Consider the following 21,060-nt stretch of genomic DNA (forward strand, 5'->3'; position numbering starts at 1 on the left):
AAGCCTTTTTCATATAGCAAAATAACACCTGCCTGAGATGCCTGACTAGCAAAATGTGGATCAAAAGCACGTTTATTCTGTGACCTTTCAGGATTTCTAAACAGAAAAGGAAATACTATTTTCAAAATGCAGGCACATTTGCTACAGGCATCTTGAAAAGTCCCTAAGTATCATATGCCCAAGTCGCAATGTTACATTAAAAAGCTTTTATATACATTTTAAGAATTTTCTTTATAAAAAGTAAAACAGGGTCGTGTGATCATCTAGAGGTAGAACCGAATGATGATGGATGCCACACAAAGTCCCCACCCTGAAGAGCTTTTACCACTTTACGAACATGCTGATGTAGGAAGGCAATTTGAGTGATCAAGACGCTGAGATCATAATAGATTTCCAGCAACTGTCCTAACTACAAGTTTTAAACACATATTTGAAGTAAGCGAAATCGCATGCATTCAAAAAGATAAATTTTCCATTCTGTCATTCTCTTGGTCATTGGTTTATTCAAAAGCTGTCATTTTCCTCTTCTTAGAAGGCTTTCCTGTTCAAAGCCTCTCTGCACACAGGTAGTAGTGAAGCGTTTGTCTTTTAAAACCTTTAAGCAGTCATAAATAAAATAATGATTTACAGACTACATGAGACTCAGTAAGAAATCAAGACTCTAAAGGCATTTATGGTTCCTAATGATTGCCCCGTGCTGGGGCATTTACAAGTCTGCCGATAATAAACCTTTTATTATGTATGCTAGATAATATATTTGTCTATACACACGGAATTTACAAACAGAGACACATAAACGACTACCATTAGAGACAGTTACAGGCCAAATAATCTGATAAATAACCAGAAATATAACCAAATAACCAGAACCAAAGTTCCAAAGTTCTGCAGAGAAGAAGACTGGTCTCAGGCTGGTAACGTGAATTAAGCGATTTCTGTTCAAAAACTGCTCTGCCACAGGCTTGACTCAAACAGTAAACTCGAAGAAATCACTTTAATTCTGTTGTCCTCAGTGAACCGCAGAAACTTCATTAGCCACATGAGGATTCTGAATACATAGCTGCTAATATTAAAGTTAAAATTTTAGAGCTGTGAGATGCGCAGAATTGTAATAACAAGGGCCGTGAAAGCACCTAGGCCTGGCATAATTGTTAGGCTGGAAGTTTTCAGGGTGGTGGTTGATTATTCGGAGGAAGCAGAGCCACCAGTGCAGAGCAGGCGGGAGGCAGGTGGGACCGCACTGTCACCCACCACACTGCATCCGAGACAGCCACGTGCCCTTGCCACAGGGTCAGCCACCCACAGCCCGGGCAGCAGCCAGCAGGTACGGGAAGGGAAGGGATCCTTCCCCTCTGTTTGGCGGTTGCAAGGCCCCATCTGGACTACCGTATCCCGGTTTGGTCTGCTCATGACAGAAGGGCACCATCACTCTGGAGTGAGTCTATGCAAGGACGACCAAGACGGTCAAGGGGCTGGAGGACACGTGTATAAGGAGAGGCTGAGAGCTTGGCCTGATCAGCTTGGAGCAGGAAAGGCCAAGAGGAAAATTTGTGGCTGAATACAACTACGTAATGAGAGAAGATGGAGCTAGGCTTTTCTCAGAGGTGTGTCGTTACTGGAGGAGAAGCAACAGAAACAAGTTGGAACATGGGAAATTCTGATTACTTGTTAGCAATTTGTTTATCACAAGATAAACACTGCCACAGGGAGCCCAGAGAAGTTGTGGAAACACTGTGCTGTCCTTGGAAGTGTTCAGTACTCCACTGCACATGGCCCTGAACAACCCAGTATAGCAAAGCTGATATCCTGGGGCAGGGAGTTGGTCTAGATGGCATCTGGACATCCCATCCCAACTTAAATTACAATTCTATGATCCTACTGGTGTACTACCATCAACTTTATAATGATTATCACAGCTACAAAGCTAAAAAAATCTCTTCCCCCTTTTTGGTGTTTCTGAGTGCAACCCTTCGCGTACCCAGCAGAGCCCTGCCTCATGCCCAGCGGAGGGATTTTTCCCTTTTGTCCCCACACGAGCCACGTGCCTTCTGTGTTCAACTGGTTCAACTTCAAGTGTTCTGTGTCTGTCAGTGAGTTTGGTAACCAGGTAACGTGCTTAAAGGCAAAATACCACTTAGAAATTTGCTCTTGGCAAGCTTCCTTAAGCACTGCCAGTGCTCCATGACCTTCACTCCAGCAGACAGGAGCACCCTTCAGGGTACACTGCGTACCGTGGTGCCTCAATACTGACATTCCCCCTTGTTCTAAGGTAGAAGGTACATTCTAAAGTACAGCAATATTTCACTCTGAAATGTCTGGGTCATAAGAGCAACTTCATTTAGCATTGGCGAGTAGACACAGTACTGCAGGTGTGGCATCATCGCTTGTCGGGCTGCACCCGGACTATTGTGCCCAGTCCTGGTCTCCACAACTCAAGAAAGATGCAGACAGACCGGATAGGGTCCGAAGGAGGGGCACAAAGATGATCAAAAGGCTGGAGAACCTGCCCTATGAGGGAAGACTGAAGGAGGTCTTTTCTTCCTGAAGAAGAGAAGGCTTGTGGGGACCTCACCACGGTATTCCTAAAACATGGCTACAAAAAAGATGGAGGTTCTCTCCTCACAAGGAGCCACATAGAGAAGACATGAGGCAATGGGTACACGCTGCACTGGGCGAGGTTTCATCTCTATACAAGAAAGGAATTTTTTACGGTGAGAACAATCAATCGCCAGAACAACCTCCCCAGGGATGCAGTGGAGTCCCCATCACTGGCGGTTTTCAAGACGCAATTGGACAGGGTGCTAAATAAATGCATCTAGGCTCCGTTTCCCATGAAAGGCTGGACCAGATGATCTTTAAGGTCCCTTCCAGCGTGGGCTGCTCTATGGTTCTACGATTGAGGACAACTCTTCCACCTGCTTGGTGTTCTTGTTTGGCAGTGCTGCCATTACCTCGCTGCACACTTCAGGTCACAATCCAGCAGAACAAAGATCTTTCTGCCATATGGTATCTTCAGAACAATGAAAGGAAAAAAGCCGACAGTCTAGAAGACTGAAGGTGGCATCCTACGGGCACCTTTGGCTTAAGTAATTTGCATAATCAGCAATTAACTGCCAAAGATCTTGCTCTTGTTATCATCTTGTGTGAGTCTAGTCATTTGCGAAATCTTTTTTCATTCCACCATATTTCAAAATTAGTAAGTTTAAGGCATTTTGCAAAATGACCGGTGTACAACTGGCTTCCTACTGCCCTGTTGCTAAGAAATCAGAAATCTTCTGTGGGAAAGCAACTTATATAATTGAAGAGAAGCAAAAAAAGCTTTTGCCACGTATCTCTCATTTAATCTTGTGTTCTGCACTTTGGACATATTTTGCTGTGTTTTGTTGGAAATTTCTTTGAACAAAAATTTTTGCTCGTAGGTCCTTTTCAATTTTTTATTGGATGTTTCTTCTACCTTGAATAGTCATTGAGAAAGAAAGATATTTTCCTTTTTTTCTCCTTTTGTGGAAAGCCTTCCACATTTTGATGGTGTTAGGCCTGTTGCTCCCCACAGCACCTCATTTCAGAGGAACATCGAGGGACAACATCCTACAGCAGGGCTACGAACACATCTGTCTTGTGGGGACTTGTGTATTGATGTTGAGGTCCCACAGCCTGGTCCGTCATCCCTGAATGTCCATTTCCATGCGGCAACCCCTCTGGCTGGCACGGACGGTCTGTTCGATGGCAGGAATCAGTCCTTGCCCATTCGCGGGGCTTTTATTCGTTCTTGGCCATCACACGAGTCCTTGCGACACCCAGCGCAGGTGACAACTCATCCTGGCCACCCAAGAGACGGCAGCGGAGCCCACCTAGATCAACACTGGGCGTCTGCAGGCCGACCGAGGACAACCATTTCGGGGTTTTCTCCTGCCATTCCCGCTCGACACCCCCCCCCCCCTCCCCCCGAACTCCCGGGTTCCCGCGAAATGCCGCTGCCCCCTCACGCGCAGCCCTGCTGGCGCTGCCCCCCTTCGGAAGCTCAAAACCCAAACCCCACCGACGCTACCGAGGGCCTGCGGGGAAGCCGCCCCGCCGGGCCCCGGCCCGGCCCGGCCCGGCCCGGCCCTCACCGCCTTCGCCACCGCCCGCCCGCGCTCTCCCGCCCCGCCTCCTTGTTTATCCCGAGGCCCCGCCCCGCTGGCGCTTCCTTCCTCCTGGCGTCAGCTGGCGGTGGCCGTGACGTCAGGGGAGTCGGCTGCACCACGCGGGCGGCGGGGGCGAGGCGGGGCAGGGGGAGGAGGAGGAGGAGGAAGAAGAGGAGGAGGAGGAGGAGGGGAGGGGGGGGAGGGGAAGCAGCCGGGCGTGAGGCGGCGGGGGGCGCCCCCAAGATGGCGGACCAGATCCCGCTGCACCCGGTGCCGCGCAGCACCCAGCGGAGAGCGGCCTATTACACCAGCGCCGCCACGGCGCAGAGGCACAACAGGTACGGGCAGGGCGGCGCGGCGGCTTCCCCCCCCCCCCCCCAACCGCCCGCCGCTTCTCTAACGACGGGCGGGGCGGCGTGTGCCCCTCGCCCAGCCCCGCTGCCCCGTGGGGCTCCGGGACCGCCTGCCCGCGCCGTGGGGAGGGCGGGGAGGGGCGGTGGCCCCTCTGTAGGCCGGGTGCCGGCAGCTGCTGGCTCTCCCAGGCCGCCGCGGTCCTGGCCGCCCCTTTCGGCTGCCCGCTTCGCCCGGCGGCGGGGCGCGGGCCGGGCAGGCGGCGGCGGGAGGTGCCGCAGGGAACCGCGGGAGGAGGCGCCGGGCGGCCTCGGCCCTGCCGCTCCCGACGCCGGCCCCGCGCCCGCAGGCGCGGCCTTGGCCGTCCCGGCCCCGCCGGCAGCGCCCGCCCCGGTGCCTCGGCAGCAGTTCGGTGGCGGGCGGGGGGGCCCGCGGTGGGCGGCTGCTTCGGGCGGCGTTAGCAAATGCGCTGTGAGGTCGTTACTGTGCGTGAGCGCGAAAGGCGGTGTTGGAGGGAAGAACCGAAATAACTCCGGGTTTCTTGAAATGGACTGTGTGGGGCAGGGGGGGTTAGGCAATTCGAAGACGCCAGTTTGAAAGTCTGCCGGCAAATTAAGTTTTCAGGCAAAGATTGAATGTTTCCTTGCGTCACGTTATCTGGAATAATTTCTAGGTTTGCTGTTGTTGCGAGCACGGAAAAACTTTGCTCCGTAATTTCGGTGTGTGCGTCGGACAGCTCTCTTACAGCGGAGGGTATGATTATAGCTAGTCGTTGGAGGGTTTTTTTCTTTTTTCTTTTTGTAGAATGCTGTTTGTGCACACAGGGACTGGAGGGAGCAGTTGTAGGATCTGAAGTAAATGAACTTTCAAAAAACAGAATAGTTGGTGCTGTTGTTCGAATTCAAATATAGTGATGTGTTTCATCATGAATAAACGTATATTTACTTCTTTGCCAAATGGAATAACTGACAGAAAAGGTAGTTTGAAAATGCAAAATATGTTGTCTTGATTCTTAAACTAAATAAAAATATTTTTTATGAACGCTCACGGGCTTGTAGGACAGTCTGCCATAGCAGTTGTTTTCCCCATCTTGCTAATACTTGAATGTCCAACAAGTTTTGTCCTTTGTTTTGGGGTGGGGCAGTGTTATTGTTGTCATCATCATCCTTGTTCCTCAGAGGGCTGAAACAGGGGAAGCTCTTGGTGGAACCTGTAAGCTTCTTGTGGGTGTTGTGCTTTGGAAGAAAAAAGGGGGAGGATTATGTAGGCAAAAACTTAGTCCAGGCCTGAAAGGTGTCAGGTGGTCCTATGGTAGGTTGCCCAAGAGTGTTCTGGTGATTTAAAAACTGCTGTAGATGTGATGAGTTGAGTTCATAAATGGGGTAGATACACAGGTTTGTTGAAGGTATGTTTGCAGGCAATAATCACAGTTACTTACACAAACTGTTTAAACCTGGCTTTGTAAGGAGACGTGGCAAGCTGTAAGATCTAGCAAGGAACTACTGATTCATTACAGATCTGCTTCTTCCTCTCTCTCTTGCTTGATCAACGTCACCCTCCGCAGATTAAGGATTAAGTTCTTTCCATTTCAGATTCTATCTCCAGAGTTACAGTATTTCATAATCTGTGTGTTTCTCAAGTGCAGGTGATATGTATTTAACTTACTGATCCTCCACACAAATGATTAGCTATGATTTTCATTACTTTTATTCATCTACTTTCAGGTTTATAAAACCTTTAAAAGTTGACAGGCACGTTTATTAAATTCCTTTACTTTGTTCACTTGATTAAATGAATTGCTCTTTTGAGCTCTGAGAATTAGAATACATATACCAACCTCTTTACTCCCGGTAGTTCTTTGTTTTTCTTAAGGTGAGTTGAGTAGGGTGGTCATTCTCCTTCAAGAATACCATGCCTTGGAGCTGTGCGAGCGCCTGTTGGGTCCTTCGGAAGGTGTCCTATGGACCGGTCACGAGCGTGGGAATGTTGTATAGGTTCTGCTGCAGATGTCCTGTGTGAAGTCAGAGGGGAAATACAGCAGGGCAGGTGGTCAAACTACAACTTGTAAGTCGTATGACTAAGCTTGTGACTGAACTACGGCTCCTGTGTCTTTAGGAATGATTCATCCTGCTTCTCTAATCTTTGTCTTCAGCGCAGACTTCGAAGAAGCCTTGCATTCCTGTGGAAACTGCAGCAGAGGTCGTGTTGCTGCTGATACTTCTGGGTGTTGAAATGAAGTCAGAGGTCTCTAATATGCAGAAAGTTATCACATGCATTTATACACGCAAATTTTGCCAGAGGGGTATAATAAGTGCTTCTGAAGATATCTAGAAACAAATTAAAATATGATAGATTTGGTGTCTTGAGTTTAATCCAGTACTGTGGTTTCTGGGCCCTCACAGAGTCTTTGACTTGCAGTGATTTGTTTCTTCAGTGAAGAATTTGCAGCCTTTGGAGTCTTACACGCAGATCCTTAAAAAGCGTGTAGCGTTTTTAATGCATATTGATTGCCCTGGTGCTGTGCCACGTAGTGAATACAGCTCACCACTTGCTAACCTTTAGTGGCCTCACGGCTAATCTGTAGGGCGCCTTCTTTTGCCTGAGCTGAGCGGGCTGTAGGAGTCTGCCGGTGTTGCTGCAGTTTGCTTTGCAGTGAGGACAAAGAGTTTCTCATTCTTGTTTGTCCTTCGTACGCTTTGTGCTTCTGGGGTTATTTTGACAGACTGATAACACACATTTTAAAGCTGGAATGTGTTTTTTTCCTATGCACCTAGAGAAACTTTGATATGCGCCTGAGATTGTACACTTCTGTATAAAATTGTAGCCAGTGAAGAACCATGAAATGTCCTGGGATGTACTTCATACGTAAATGTGACAAGATTAATGTATTTTAGATATCTACTTTGTATATACGTAAGGCCTGTTTAAAAAAAAAAAACAAACATATTAAATGTTACCTATGACTCAATGAACATGTGCGTCCTGTTCTGCTTTTATTTCTGATGTTTAAGGCTAACTTCTTTCTTCTACAGTAGAAGTTCAGGTTTTATATCTTCTGCCATCTTCCCCTACCCCAAATGGACAGAGAACTGTTTGTGTGCTAGTTAGAAGCTAGGGAAGTCTATCTTGAAGTAAAAGGTTGATTATTTTCAAATCATTAAAAAAACCCCACCTTGGTAATGTTGACCATGTTAAACTTGAATAGTTGTAGAAAGCGTGGGTAAGAAGAGGTGATTGATTCAGCACTTTGTCCTTCAGCACGAAGGATCGGTTATCTACAGGGAAAATAGCTGCTGCTCTTTGTTTACATCGTGAAGGGAAAAGAGGAGTAGAGAACGTCCAGGATCACCTTAAATGCACAGTGAGACTTAATGTGCTTGTTCCTGTATGTTAGACTTGTACTTGCCATCATCATCATCATCTGCTAAACAGAGGAAGGAAGTTGACTGTGCTGTGCCTGCGCTGTCATGTGAGGCCGATGGAAGGGAAACAAGAAGCCTGGTGGAAGTCTGAAGTGGCGAAGGAGTCAAACAGTCGTCAACCCTCATTTACCCACCAGCAAAAGACCTGGGTTTTTCGGGTGTCCCGCACCTGCTGCCGTCAGCGAATGCTTGTGTTTGGCCTGACAGGGCTGGGGTGTGAGGTGTTGAGAGTCCTGAGCTGGTACCGACAAATCAGGTCTGTGTCCAGTATTACACAAACTCAGTTGCACCCCAGGTGTCCACAGAGGTGATGTCATGAAAAGCACTCGGGCGCTGGAGGAACCCTCTTGCCTGCTGGGTGACGGGCTGGGTCACAGCAGTGTACTCGGGCGCTGGGCAGCGGAGGTGCTTGCAGTAGGGCAGGGGGTGGAACAGCCCGACTGCTGTGGCTTGTCTCTGGTTTGCTTACTAACAGAGCAACGCTGGTTTAAGGCAACTGGCTGTACTGCTATTTCTGAATTCTCATTCTTCTCTGTCATTAGCGAAAAAGAAAATGACGTGAGAAGGAAAAAAGAACAAAATAATAGGATAGTGTGCCATTTGTCTGGCTAAATGTGGGATGCTTGTTGCTTAACGACTGGTGGATTGTATTTTCTCATGTGAAGTATGTGTAATAGAAGAAAAATTAATCTATTCCAGGCAAAATGGAGTGGAACTTTGCAGAACTCAAAGTTCGCTGAGAATTCCCTGGTAGTTACAAATGTCAAACAAACTTCTGTAGTACATAAAAAGTAAGATGATTTAGGGCAGTATTACAGTTCTACTGCCTTTCATTTAAATGAAAGCTGTTCCCAGCAATCTTTTAGTCTTTCTGGTTATGATTTTTCAAGGTGTTTGGCTAGGTTTCCCAATGAACCACCAAAAAATAGAGACATACGGATGTCGGCAGGTAATACTAGATGCCTGTACGGTAATTCTGTTATTTCTTTAACTTCTGATGTTGTCTAAGTGAGCTTTGTTAAAATACTTTGACACCTGGTGCCTGCTTTCAGTTGTTTATTAGAAGCATGTGTCTCGTTCTGAACTACAGTGTGATTTTCATAGTTCAGGTGATATTCTTCATATTCCAGTGGCAAATTATGTGCCACGGTTTTGATATTTTAAGTGTAATAATTAAGAAAAATCTTCCCCAAAGAATGCAATGTTGTTTGTTGAGACCATGTAACAATCAGAGCTAACAGGACCTAACATCTCTTGTAGGATGGTGTTTACAGAAAGCTTGTAACTTATTTGGCTGTAACTGTGGGTCTGGAAAGCCTTGCAAAGTGTCCGTAATTGTTAAAAAAACAAACGTGGATCTGTACCAGTGGAGTTTACCTGTTGTGCGAGTTGTATACAGTGATACTTGGTATTTCTTGCAGTTTTTCTAAAATGTTGCTAGTTCCCATGAATCTCTTTCCCTGGATACTTCTGAATGTTTAGAACAAAAGTTCTTACAGTATTTGGGCAGAATTTTACAGGTTTCATTTTTAATCTGCTCATCCCCCCCTTACACTGGCTGACTGAATGTTTTTACATGTTTCATCCTGAAAATGAGTTTGAAAGTGATGCATGAATGTGAAGGATTGACAATATTGACATTAATGTGAACTTTAATATCGCTTCTGTGATAAAGCTTTCTGAAGGTGGAACTGAATTTACTTTTCGACATTTATGTTTTAAAACTGCAGTTGCAAAGTGACAGTAACTTTCTCGAACATCTGTTGTTTGGCCAGAAGCAATGAATTGTTTAGTCCAGGAACATAAACTGCAAATATTTATGTTCCTTTTTTGTAGCCATAGTGTTGTTAATGCTATTTGTCCTACCACTTGGGGTGTGGCAGCTCCTAAAAGTTTAGCAACTGTGGGAGCATGCGGGAGCGGGTGCTGCTTGTCAGCTGGCTGTGTGTGCGTACTGGCTTGTGGTGAAAGCCCGTGTCATCCTGGTTCCTATAAATCACAGCCCCTGTCTTGCGGCTGCTTTTCCTCGTGACACATGCATACAGCACTGGCAACCAGTGGCCACACCAGCTCAGCCTAACCCACTTCTCTGGGACAGACCTTTTCTCTGCTGGAGGGAGCAGCTCCGTGAGGTGTGTTGGTGGTTACTGCGGTACCAGAAGTGACACATGTTACGAGTTCAGCCCCTGCGGGCTAGAAGTGTCATGAACTCTGAACAATCAAAAGTGTCATTCCTGAGGAGAGTTTTGTGTTACAGCTACTAATACATAGATGTTGAAGTGTACTGGAAATGAGAATGCACTAAAATACACAGCTGTATGTTATGCTGATATATGCAAATATGTATTCAAATACACCTCTGTCTGTTGTTTTGGCATAAGGGGGAAAGGATCAAATGTGGTGCGAAGAAAGCTCTGTAGAGCTGTAGTTAGGAGAACTGCCGTTCTTACAAAGTAGATCGATCACGTATGTATGTCCCAAGTGCTTGTCTGTTTTGCAGGCAGAATAGACAATAGACTTTTCATTAAAAAACCCAAACCAAACAAACCAACAAAAACAAACAAAAATTGGTGTCACGGTCTTGCAGGACATACTGTCCTTTGTCATTAGCCTTTCCTGAATTGTGGGTTTGGACAGAGATTCACTGTTGTTTGGAACTCTCGCTGAGTGATTCCTAGGCTGAATCTGAGGTGGTGCCTCTTAGTTCTGATTCTCCCAACAGGCTTGCTTCCGTGGCACCTTTGTGCTTGGGATGTTGTGTTTGTATAACAGTGGCTGCGTCTGTTTTCAAGACTCTCTCAAGTTATGAACTACCACTAATTTTTAGAAAAAGAAGTTAGCAGTGAATTTTTTTAACTTTTTCCTCATTTTATGCCTGTTGTTCCCATATTCGCATTCCTGGATTGTGTGTTGCTTTATTTGCTGAAGACTTTATTCCGAGGTTAACACTGCTGGATGGGACTGACCCTAGTTAGGATAGGTGTAGATTCTGAGATTTTTTTGTCTGGGGCAGAGGTCAAAATAGCATGCTAGCTAACTTTTGAAAAAGGACCTTGCCATATGTTCACGTTTTCAGGGCTTTTATGCAGTGTGTGTTGTCATTGTTGTTTTAGTTTCTGTGGCTTTTGCTTTTCAGAGGAATCTGTGGTTTAATGAAGCAGGTAAACATATTGCAGACATACAGAGCTGCTCACAATAGCAACTGTAAAATGTTTTTACGTACAATGACACTTCCGTTGGTGTCATACCTGAGAAGTAATTTGTCTGCAGACGGAAATTTTGATGACATGGGAGCTTTAAGTGATTTTGGTAATTAACTGCAGTTCTTTGACTTGATGTTATAGAACTGTGTATTTGGAAAAGCTGTCGTCCTGTGTTTTTCTGCACTAGTAGTATTTTTCCACGCCAAGGAAGGCTTATAGACAGTCATAACCTTTAGCATGATTATCCTCAGAGGAATTGTCCTCATCTGAAGCATTTTAATCATTAGGCAAAAAAGTGTTTGAGAACTTCAGATTGCTGCTGGAGATGACACATTCTTTTGCAGCGAGCACATGTGACTGCATGTGCAGTAGAACAACCTTTGTAAATGTATTTCTAAGGTTGTTTATGTTTAAGCTGCTATTTTTGCCCTATATTTGCATGCCTTCCTGGTTTGTATCTGCAGTGTCTCAATACAGTGGTTGTTTGTTGGGCAGGCGTTTGGATTGCTAAGAACAGGGAGAGAAAACAATTGATTGGCCTACAATGTCAATAACAATATCCAGTGACGGTGATAAAATGGGCCTATTGTTGTGATCAGTGATGCACCCTACTAATTAAAAATAGGGTTCAGAGGAATGTAGAGGATGTTTCCTCAGGTCGGGCTGTGTATTCAGGTATTTCTGGTACCTATTTGTTACATACAGAGACTCACCCATCTTGTCATGGATTGAAAAAGATCTTCTGTTAAGATGTGTTAGCGCTTTGAGGTCAGCGAAGGGCAGTAAGGAAGGGTGCCTTTTTTCATGCAGGCTTCGGTATGCAGATCTTCGGAATTTGCTTCATCTATATACACCTCTGGTAAGAAAGTGTGAGCTAGGAGAGACGGAAGGCAAATAGCATTCAGAATATTTGCTTTGTGTAAGTGTCTGGTGGAACCTGCAGTTTTAATACCTGTAATTTAAGCAATTTTTTATAAGCTACTGATGAAAGGGAGCTGCCCTGCCTTGGTGATAACTATGTAGTCTGCTTTTAGACCTTTTTCTCAACAGATACAAGGGGTTTTCCCTTAGTTTTACGTGGCAGAAGATGCAAGCTTTTTAGTTGATCAAAAGTGCTCCAATGTGTCCTTCTAGAATATCTCTCTATCATTTAGAATAGGCTGGGGGTAACTTGATTTATTTGTTCTTACGGCAGTAAATAATATTAATCTCAGTGACACACTCAGTAATAAACTTGCCTACTTTTTCCTTCTGTCTATGTAGTTCTCCAGTGGCTAAACATGCGCTGTGATGGGAGTGCTATAATAGGTGTTAAAGATCCTGCTTTGCAAAGACCCAAAAGCAAAGCTAACTATTGAAACTGGATATAAATGCTCAGCTCTACAAAGCTTCAGCTTTCTTAAAAGCTGTCTGAATGTAATTTTTTTCTGGTGTAACTGTTGGTGTGTCACTGTAGTTAGTGACATCATCTGTGTAGAGTTCTCTGACAAACCTGTCCCTGATAATGCATATAAATTTGTATAGCATTATCTTGTGTATGTGTTTGTATTTTTATTTTTTTTTTAGGCCAGGACTTGGATTCAGAGACTTCCCAAGAAATACTGATTAGGGGTGCACTTGCATCAGAGGCACAATTAAAGCTAAATAAGGACAAATAGAGACAAGCTCTAACCAGTTCTAAAAACTTTTGAAATAGCTTTTCTGTGTTTTGGAGGAAGAGGTTAAAGGAAATTCTTTAAATTTCATGCATTTACTTGTAGAAGACTTTTGCATTTTCCACTTCTGTTGTGATCTAGGAACAACATCAGTGCTCTGTAGTTTAACTGAATTTACTGCTGTGTAAAGCATAGAGGTGTTTGAAATTAGAGTGAAAAAGTAACTTCTGATCTTTAGAAATGCAGAAGAATATTTGGAAAAAAAAAGATATTTGTAATTTGATTTTTCTCAGGTAGCTTCTAGCAGAGCAATCTGTTTTATGGAGACGTTGGATATTTGAATAAGAGGCACAGTTACATGAAAATATGTTGTATACTTATCCATGGTTATGGATGAGTGTATGTGTATCAATACATTTTTTTTCCTGCTGCTGTGCAGAGTTTCCTGGGACTTTTTTCTTTATCACAGGGCAGGATCTGAACAGCTACATCAGTGATACTGGTGGTTTTAAACAATTCTTGGTTTTCTTATAAATATGCCTATCTCTTTCTTAATTATTCCTCCTGCTGAATCTCTACAATTTGGCAGTCTCCTTCTTTATCTTCAAACTGGGAAGGTGTTCACCTGGGTTAACCCTTGGAGGAATTACTGGAGGTAGAGCAGGATATGGCTGCGATTGTGCTGCTTATTCCCTCAGTCTTTCCTCCGCCCATGACCAGCAGCAGAGGGAGTCTTGTGGCTCGCAGCAGCCGCTGAGCCAAATGGCCAGCGCTTGGTGGGATGGGGCATGGCCAGAGTGGCAAGGGGCAGTAGCTCAGCTGTCAGTAACTGGCCTTTCTCAGCTTTTCTACAAAGCTCAGCTGGAGCTTTTTCCACTGCTGCCTCTCCTCCGTCCTACTCTGCATCCCACAGCTGCCTCCGATGCCCAGTTCCTCTGCAGGCTCGTGGCTGCGTGTTCCTTTTCTTTCCCTCACTAGGTTTGATAAATACTGCTTTAAGAGATCAGCTTTGGTTTTCTTCTTTGTGAATTAGGGTGTATAGCCCAAGTGACGGGCGTCAAGGAACCAGTATTTATGCAGTATGTGACACAGTGCTTCTGTCCTCCTGGGTCTTTTAAGCAGGCAGATAGAAAACTCCATCACAGATACTGCTGCTGCATTTGTCGTCGAGTGAGTAAACCCGGGAAAACCATGCAGTCGTGATTGCCCTGCCCCTTGCACCTTCCTGCTGCACCCTTGAACACCTCTCTTTTTAGAACAATGGAAAGCTGGCAGAAAGTACAGAAATAATTATGCCTCTAAGTAGGTAGCCAGATTAGATTTAAATGAATTAAAATGGTTTCCATTACCAGTTATGGCATCCATGGAACTCTGCAGCTGCATCTGTTCTGGCAAACAGCCATCAAAGTGGAGTGATGTAGGTATGGGTGACTTGAGGCGTCATTTTCACAGCAGATGTTTATATCAAAATTTCATTTAAAAGTATTTGTTGTACGTGGTTTCCTTTCACTTGAATCTGTTAAATGATATTCCTAATAATAGTGAGATTTGGTTGAAAGTTGTTTAATATTAATGTTCTTTTTTCCTTAGGAAACCATAATTTTGTCAAGATAGTTGTCTTCATACCTGATTTAGTAGCACTCATGCTGAGAGTTTTGATGTCTTCACTCTGGCTTCCTTATTCACGTTGCTTTCAGTGCTTCCCTATTTTAGAAAAGTTTCTAGGATTGTACTTAATTGATTTGTCACTCAAGGAAAATCAGCACTTCAAGCAATTAAGTGCAGAAAAGTACTAGGTAACAGACAAAGATTTTTGTCCTCATCCTAGTTATGAAAAATCCATTATTCATTATCTTATTGTTTTTATATACTGAAGTACAATTTTCCAACACAATAGCAAAATTGCTTTTGAAACAGAATAAATTGCTTGCTAGTTCAGAGGCTGTAGTTTGAAGTCAGGATTACTAAATGTGATGGTGCTTATGCTCATTATCTTCACTACTTGGTGAAGCTCCGTATTTGAAAGTGCAAACCTAGATACTGATTGCGGAAAAAATGTTTGATATAATGGCAAAAAAACCTTGAAGTTATGATTAGGACATTAATGTACTCTGCACATTTACAGGAGCAGATTTAAATATTATACATGTCTGTGAAGGTATTTCTCAGCCCAGTCTCTCTCCCATAGCTCTCTTGCATTAGCATTTTGTTTCGAGAGAGACTTTAACCATGCTTGCTGCGTTACCTTTGTATATAAAGGGTATTATTGTCTGAACCAGACACTTGTCAGCTTTGTACGGAAGTAAGAGGGATCTGTTCCTTTGCAATATCTTGCTGCATGCTCCAGTACAGCTAGCAGGTGGTGACTTCACTGGATGGTGTTACAAATACACTATTAGTTGTTTGGATGTCTAAAAGCAAGGCAGTGCAATGGAAAGCTCTGTTAAAACTGTGATAATGTAATTTGCAAATTCAGCCAGGAGAGATTATAAAAGCATTAAACACAGGCCTTCTTGCTGGAAGTCTTAGCATCGAGTAATGTCTTAAGTTTTTTCTAAGTGGTGGTTTTATTGTCTAGTGTTAAAATTAGTGTAGTCTGAGAGCAGTGCATAGAATTCAGTATAATATACATGCTAACCTGTTGTCATAACTGCTCTGTGAAGAGAATTTTTTGTATTGTGTTTTTTCTTAATGACCATTGATAGTAATGGGAATGGAGAACTTATTCCCAGACTGCCATTTTAAACTCAACATCAGGTGCAGCTTTTTACAAACAACATTGTTTGTGAAGATCAAGTTTTTCATGTTTGTTTTGGGGAAAAAAAAAAGTTTAGTTGGGTACTGGTGGTAATAATTCTGAAAGCATTTTCCATGCCGTATTTTCACATAATGCTGGGAACTCGTAACTTTTAACAAATCTATGCAGTTTTTTAGTTTGAAACTTGTTGTGTTTTCTGCGGTGTGGTTGTGCTTCTGCATCATTTGAAACAGATGAAGGTTTTTCTTCACAAGGTCTAACGTGGCTGAGGTTCCAGTACTCGGTTGACTTGTAGCTGCGGGGGATGAGGGGTGTGTGTTTATTGTTATTCCTAGTTGTGTATTATTTTCTAATGTGGTCTGAGCACGTTGTTAATGTACATTAATGTCCTGCCATTCCAGGTGATTCAAAGGAGGTGCAGAAATCGGGGCATGACCTGCCAACCAAAAGAGAAGGCATCTAACTAATGACTGGTTAACCAATAGTGGGGTTTGGGCTGTTTGGTTTTTTTTTTTTTCTGCTCTCCTTCCTTGTTGGATCTTCCTTCTTAACTGTGTTGGTACCAATTTATTAGATAGCCAGTGTAAAGTATGGTCTGTACCTTTTCCATAGAAATCTAATCCTGCAGTACGGTCGCTTCCTCCCCCATCCCTTTCCTGGCATCCAAAAAGGTTAATAATTGCTTTAATATATTCATGTGTACAGCAGGGCACAACACAGAAAATCTAGGGGAAAAGGAAATGGTTTAATGCGATTTTAATTAAATATACAGTAACCTGGGAAAATCCAAATCCAGTGATGGTGCTTTTTCATGCTTAGTCCTTGTGTTTGTAACGTTACTTTCTCTTTAATATACTGGGTTTGTCTATCAAGATTTTGGACCGAGTACTGCTCAGGTGTCAGCAGAACTCCCTCCTGCTCAAGGAGAGCCACCTAGAGCTGGTTGCCCAGGATCATGTCCAGACAGCTTTTAAACATCTCCAAGGGTGGAGATGCCACAACCACCCTGGACAACCCTTGCCATTGCTCAGTCATCCTCATGGTAAAAAAAGTGTTTCCTGATGTTCACTCAGCATCTCCTGTGTTTCAGTTTGTGCCCGTTGCCTCTGGTCCTGTCACTGGGCACCCCTGGAGAGGGCCTGGCTCAGTCTTCTTTGCAACCTCCCTTCAGGTATTTATAGATGTTAAGATCCTGCCTGTGCCTTCTCCGGGCTAAATGGTCCCAGCTTTCTCAGCCTTTCCATGTAGGAGAGGTGCTCCAGTCCCTTGATCATCTTCGTGGCCCTTCACTGGGCTCTCTCCAGTATGTCCATGTGTTTCTTGTACTGATGAGCCCGGAACTGGACACAGGACTCCAGGGTGGCCTCACTGGTGCTGAGCAGAGGGGAAAGATCTCCTCCCTTGACCTGCTGGCAATCCTTTGCCTAATGCAACCCAGGATACCAGTAGCTTTCTTTGCTGCAAGGGCACATCACTGGCTTGTGTTCAATGTGGTGTCTATCGGGATCCTCAAGTTCTCTTCTGCCAAGCTTCTTTCCAGCTGGGAGGCCCCCAGCATATACTAGTGTGTGGGATTGTTCCTTGCCAGGTGCAGGACTTTGCACCTCTCCCTGCTGAGTTTCCTGTCAACCCGTTTCTCCAGCCTTTCAAGTTTGTGCTGGATGGCAGTCTGCCCATCTGGCCTGTCAAACACTCCTTCCAGTTTTGTCATCTGCGAACTTGCTGAGGGTGTGCTCTGCCCTGTCATCCAGATCACTAATGAAGATGTTAAACAGGACTGGACCCAGTATGGACTACTGGAGTGCACTGTGAGTTACTGGCCTCCAACTAGACTTTGCACTGCTGATGACCATTCAGCCGGTTTTTGCTCCACCTCACTGTCTGCTCATCCAGCCCCTGCATCAACGGCTTGTCCATGAGGATTTTATGGGAGACAGTATTGCAGGCCTTACTCTGAAGTCCAGGTAGACACTATCCACTGCTCTCTATGAGGCCGGTTTTTTCGTAGTAGTTTATGAAGTTTGTCAAGTATGTCTTCCCCTTGGTGAAGCCATGCTGAATACTCTTGATTTTCTTGTCCTTCATGTGCTTGGAAGTGGTTTCCAGGATGAGATGCTCTGTGACCTTCCCAGGGATCATGGTGAGCCTGACAGGCCTGTAGTTCCCAAGGTCCTTCTTGCCCTTCTTGAAGTAGCGTTTGCTTTCCTCCAGTCTTCAATCACTTCTCCCAGTTGCCATAATTGATGAAAGATACCAGAAGTGGTCTTGCAATAACATCTGCCAGCTCTGTCAGCACCCATGAGTGCAGCCCCTCAGGGCTCATAGGCTTATATCCCGTTTGCTTATCCTAATTTTCCTTGCACCAGCCTTTCCCCCTGCTCTGAGGCCTGGGACTCCTGAAGGCCGGTCTTGCTAGTAAAGACTGAGGTAAAGGTGGAATTTGGTACCTCAGGCTTTTCCATGCCCTGTGTAACCAGGTCCCCCATCCCATTCAGCAGTGAGCCCATGTTTACCCTAGTCTTCCTTTTGTCACCTGTGGACTTACAGGCTTCTTGTCTTTGACATTCTGGCCAAATCCAATTCCCTTTGAGCTATAGCTTTCCTAGCTTTGTCTCTGGATGCTTGGACTGTATTTTTATATTCCTCCCAGGTTACCCAGCCTTACCTCCATCCTCTGTGGGCTTCCCTTTTGTGTCCTGAGTTTGGGCAGGAGCTCCTTGCTCATCCAGTCAGGCCTCCTGACATTTTTGCCTGACTTCCTATTCATTGGGATGGAAATCTCTTGAGCTTGGAGGAACTGATCCTTGAATACAAACCAACTGTTTTGGACCCCTCTTCCCTCCAAGGCCTTATCCCATGAGGCTTTTCTGAGCAGTTCTTGAAAAGGCCAGATCTGTTCTCCTGAAGTCCAGGGTTGTGAACTTGCTTGCCACCCTCGTCACTGCCCTCAGGATCCTGAACTCTACCATCTCATGTTCACTGCAGCCAAGGCTGTGTTTTGACCTTCACGCCCCCAGCAAGCCCCTCCTGCTTGGTGCACATGAAGTCAAGAGCACCTCTCCTCGTTGGCTCCTTGAATTACCTGGGAGGAGGAAGTTGTTGTCAAAGCACTACAGGACCCTCCAGGATTGCTTATGTCGTTTTGGGTGGTCCTTCCAGCAGATACCGGGGTGGCGGAAGTCCCCTATGAAGATCAGGGCCTGCAAATGTGAGGCTGCTCCTGTCTGTCTGTGGAGAGCCTCATCTGCTCATTCTGGCTGTTTGGGTGGTCTGTAGCAGACACCCACTGCAGCGTTGCTTTTACCTGTCATCTCTTTAATCCTCACGCAGGAGCTCTCGGCTGCTCCTCGTCCGTCCCCAGGCAAAGCTCCGCACGCTCCAGCTGCGCTCTCACATAAAAGGAATAGATTTTTGGTTTTGTTAACTGCTATTTTTATATAGATGGGTTTTAGGTTGCTGTGGGGAAAATGGGACAGTCCCAGTATAAAACACAGCTTCATAAAAATCAAACTTACTAATTCTGTGCAAGCACTTTTTTTTGTGAGTCAGTCCTTTTTCTTGTTGTTTTTTTTTCCTTTGTGTATTACTCTTTTTTTTTTTTTTTTTCCCTGAGCTCTAGGAATTATTCTTCACTACTGCCAGTGCAAGAATAATTTCAAGGTAGAACAAATTACATATTACAGAAAGAATAGATTGATGATAGCCTACTAGTCTTCCGAACTGTTAAGTACTTGAGAAACTTTAAAAATATGTATGCAGGAGTATCTTTTGATTTATTTTGATCAGCTGCTTTTTTTAATCAGCTGTTCCTGTTTAAAAACTGCTTAACTGCCATTACCAAGTGTCAAGTAATATTTTTATATATTAAAAAAAAATTTTGCTTTTGTGTTCAGTTTGATACGCTTTTCACGTATTTTGTAAGCGTTTGTGCAGCCAGCTTTTCTGACTATTTTGTTTATTTTCTGTGTCATGTGTTTTTATTGATTAGGGTTATTGTATGTGTTATTGCATACAAGTGGATGATCTTTGCTTGACTATAAAGTCTTAATTCCTTTAAAAATTTGATTCTAATATCTTTATTAGTCCTTTTAGTAGTCTGTGAAAGGAAACCTGGGCAATAGCACAGTTTCTTTCAATTGTCTTCCCCATGGTATAAAAATATGAACTAAGTTACTCAACTTAAATGCATTTAGGGGAAATTTCTTATCAAATATTCCAGTGTTTTGTCTTGGCATAAAAAGCATCCCAGAAATGTCAAGTTGTAGTGGTGAATAGTTTCTAGAGAGGAAAGGACCATTGTTAGCTTAGTGGGGTTTCCATAGGTGTTTCCCTGCAGGCAAACCTGCTTTGACTCACTGAATGTTTTTGTGTAGAATTATAACAGTAACTATAATGTTTTAGTAATTAAGATACTGATGAGTTGTGTAGAAAGTGTGACTCCGGTAGAGGCCTGCGCACACAGGAGTAGACATCCGGAAAGGAGGTGGAAGAAGCTTCATAGAGATCTAAAGTCTGAACTTCCACGAAAACTGCCATTTGTATCTGCTATAAACTTTTCCGAGTAATGCTCTCTAACAAAGTCTTTCAAAGAATCCTTTGAAAAGTGTGAAGGTGCAGCTCTGTACCAGTTAGATAAGAAAGAAGAATTGCCCTAGACTGATTTGTACTGTGATTGACAGTGACTGCTTGCAGGCCTTCTTGCTGTATTACACATTTTTAACTCTGATCAGAATGTCTTGCTGTTTAGATGACAGTATCTCTCTCGTAAAATTCCCTGTGGCAAAAATTAACTTTTACTTTAGGAGATTCCCGGCAATCCAAAAATGATGTATTGGCTATTTATTCAGTGTGTTTTTGTTTCATTTTGCCAGGTACCAAGTGGAAGATGAGTCCTCTCATTTGGATGAAATGCCACTAATGATGTCAGAAGAAGGCTTTGAAAATGATGAGAGCGATTACCATACTCTGCCAAGAGCCAGAATTTCTCAGAGAAGAAGAGGCTTGGAATGGTTTATCTGTGGTGGCTGGAAGTTCCTTTGCACTAGGTCTGTGGCATGCTAGTACTTTTTATTCAACTATTAAATGAGTTAACTAGTAACTGTGTATTGTGTGGTATGTGCCGCGTGCGAGAACACAATAATTTGCTTGTCGTGCACCTGTTGACTGCTTTGCCTGAGTTTCCCTTACGAGGGTGTTACCAGCTGATAATAAAAACCATTCTGAAGAGCTGCTGCTGTACTTCTCCTGCCTGCTTTGCTGACTTGCAAGAAAGAGGGAGGCTTTTAAGAGAGAGCGTGTACTAAACTTGCACTGGTCTGAGGTCCATATGAGCCTCGTCCTCACTTCTACTCAAAACCACATCTAGGTAGAGGGGTTAAAACTTGCTTTTGCTTTGGAGGGCATTAGTGTGTGAAGTTGACAATGTATAAATTTTATTGATGTTGCTGAAAAGAAAAAGCAAATTCGTTAACTACTGATTAATTAACACTTCAGCTGTAAAGGTTAAAGAATCCATGTGACTGGTGGCATTGGAATGAATCACAG

At 44.1% G+C, this 21,060-nt stretch overlaps 1 protein-coding gene across 1 annotated transcript in view; it reads left to right on the forward strand.

Annotated features, from left to right (window-relative positions):
- Positions 1–4,370: 4,370 nt before the first annotated feature.
- The window catches only part of ATP9B (ATPase phospholipid transporting 9B), a 167,752-nt gene continuing 151,062 nt past the window's right edge, over positions 4,371–21,060 (forward strand). The window contains exons 1-2 of the mRNA XM_086472492.1: positions 4,371–4,465; positions 20,388–20,561. Coding sequence (XP_086328618.1) covers positions 4,371–4,465; positions 20,388–20,561 — 269 coding nt within the window. The remainder of the gene's footprint in view (positions 4,466–20,387; positions 20,562–21,060) is intronic.

The sequence above is a fragment of the Leptosomus discolor genome, chromosome 13 (genome assembly GCF_034619465.1).
Source record: "Leptosomus discolor isolate bLepDis1 chromosome 13, bLepDis1.hap2, whole genome shotgun sequence".
Lineage (NCBI taxonomy): Eukaryota > Metazoa > Chordata > Aves > Leptosomiformes > Leptosomidae > Leptosomus > Leptosomus discolor.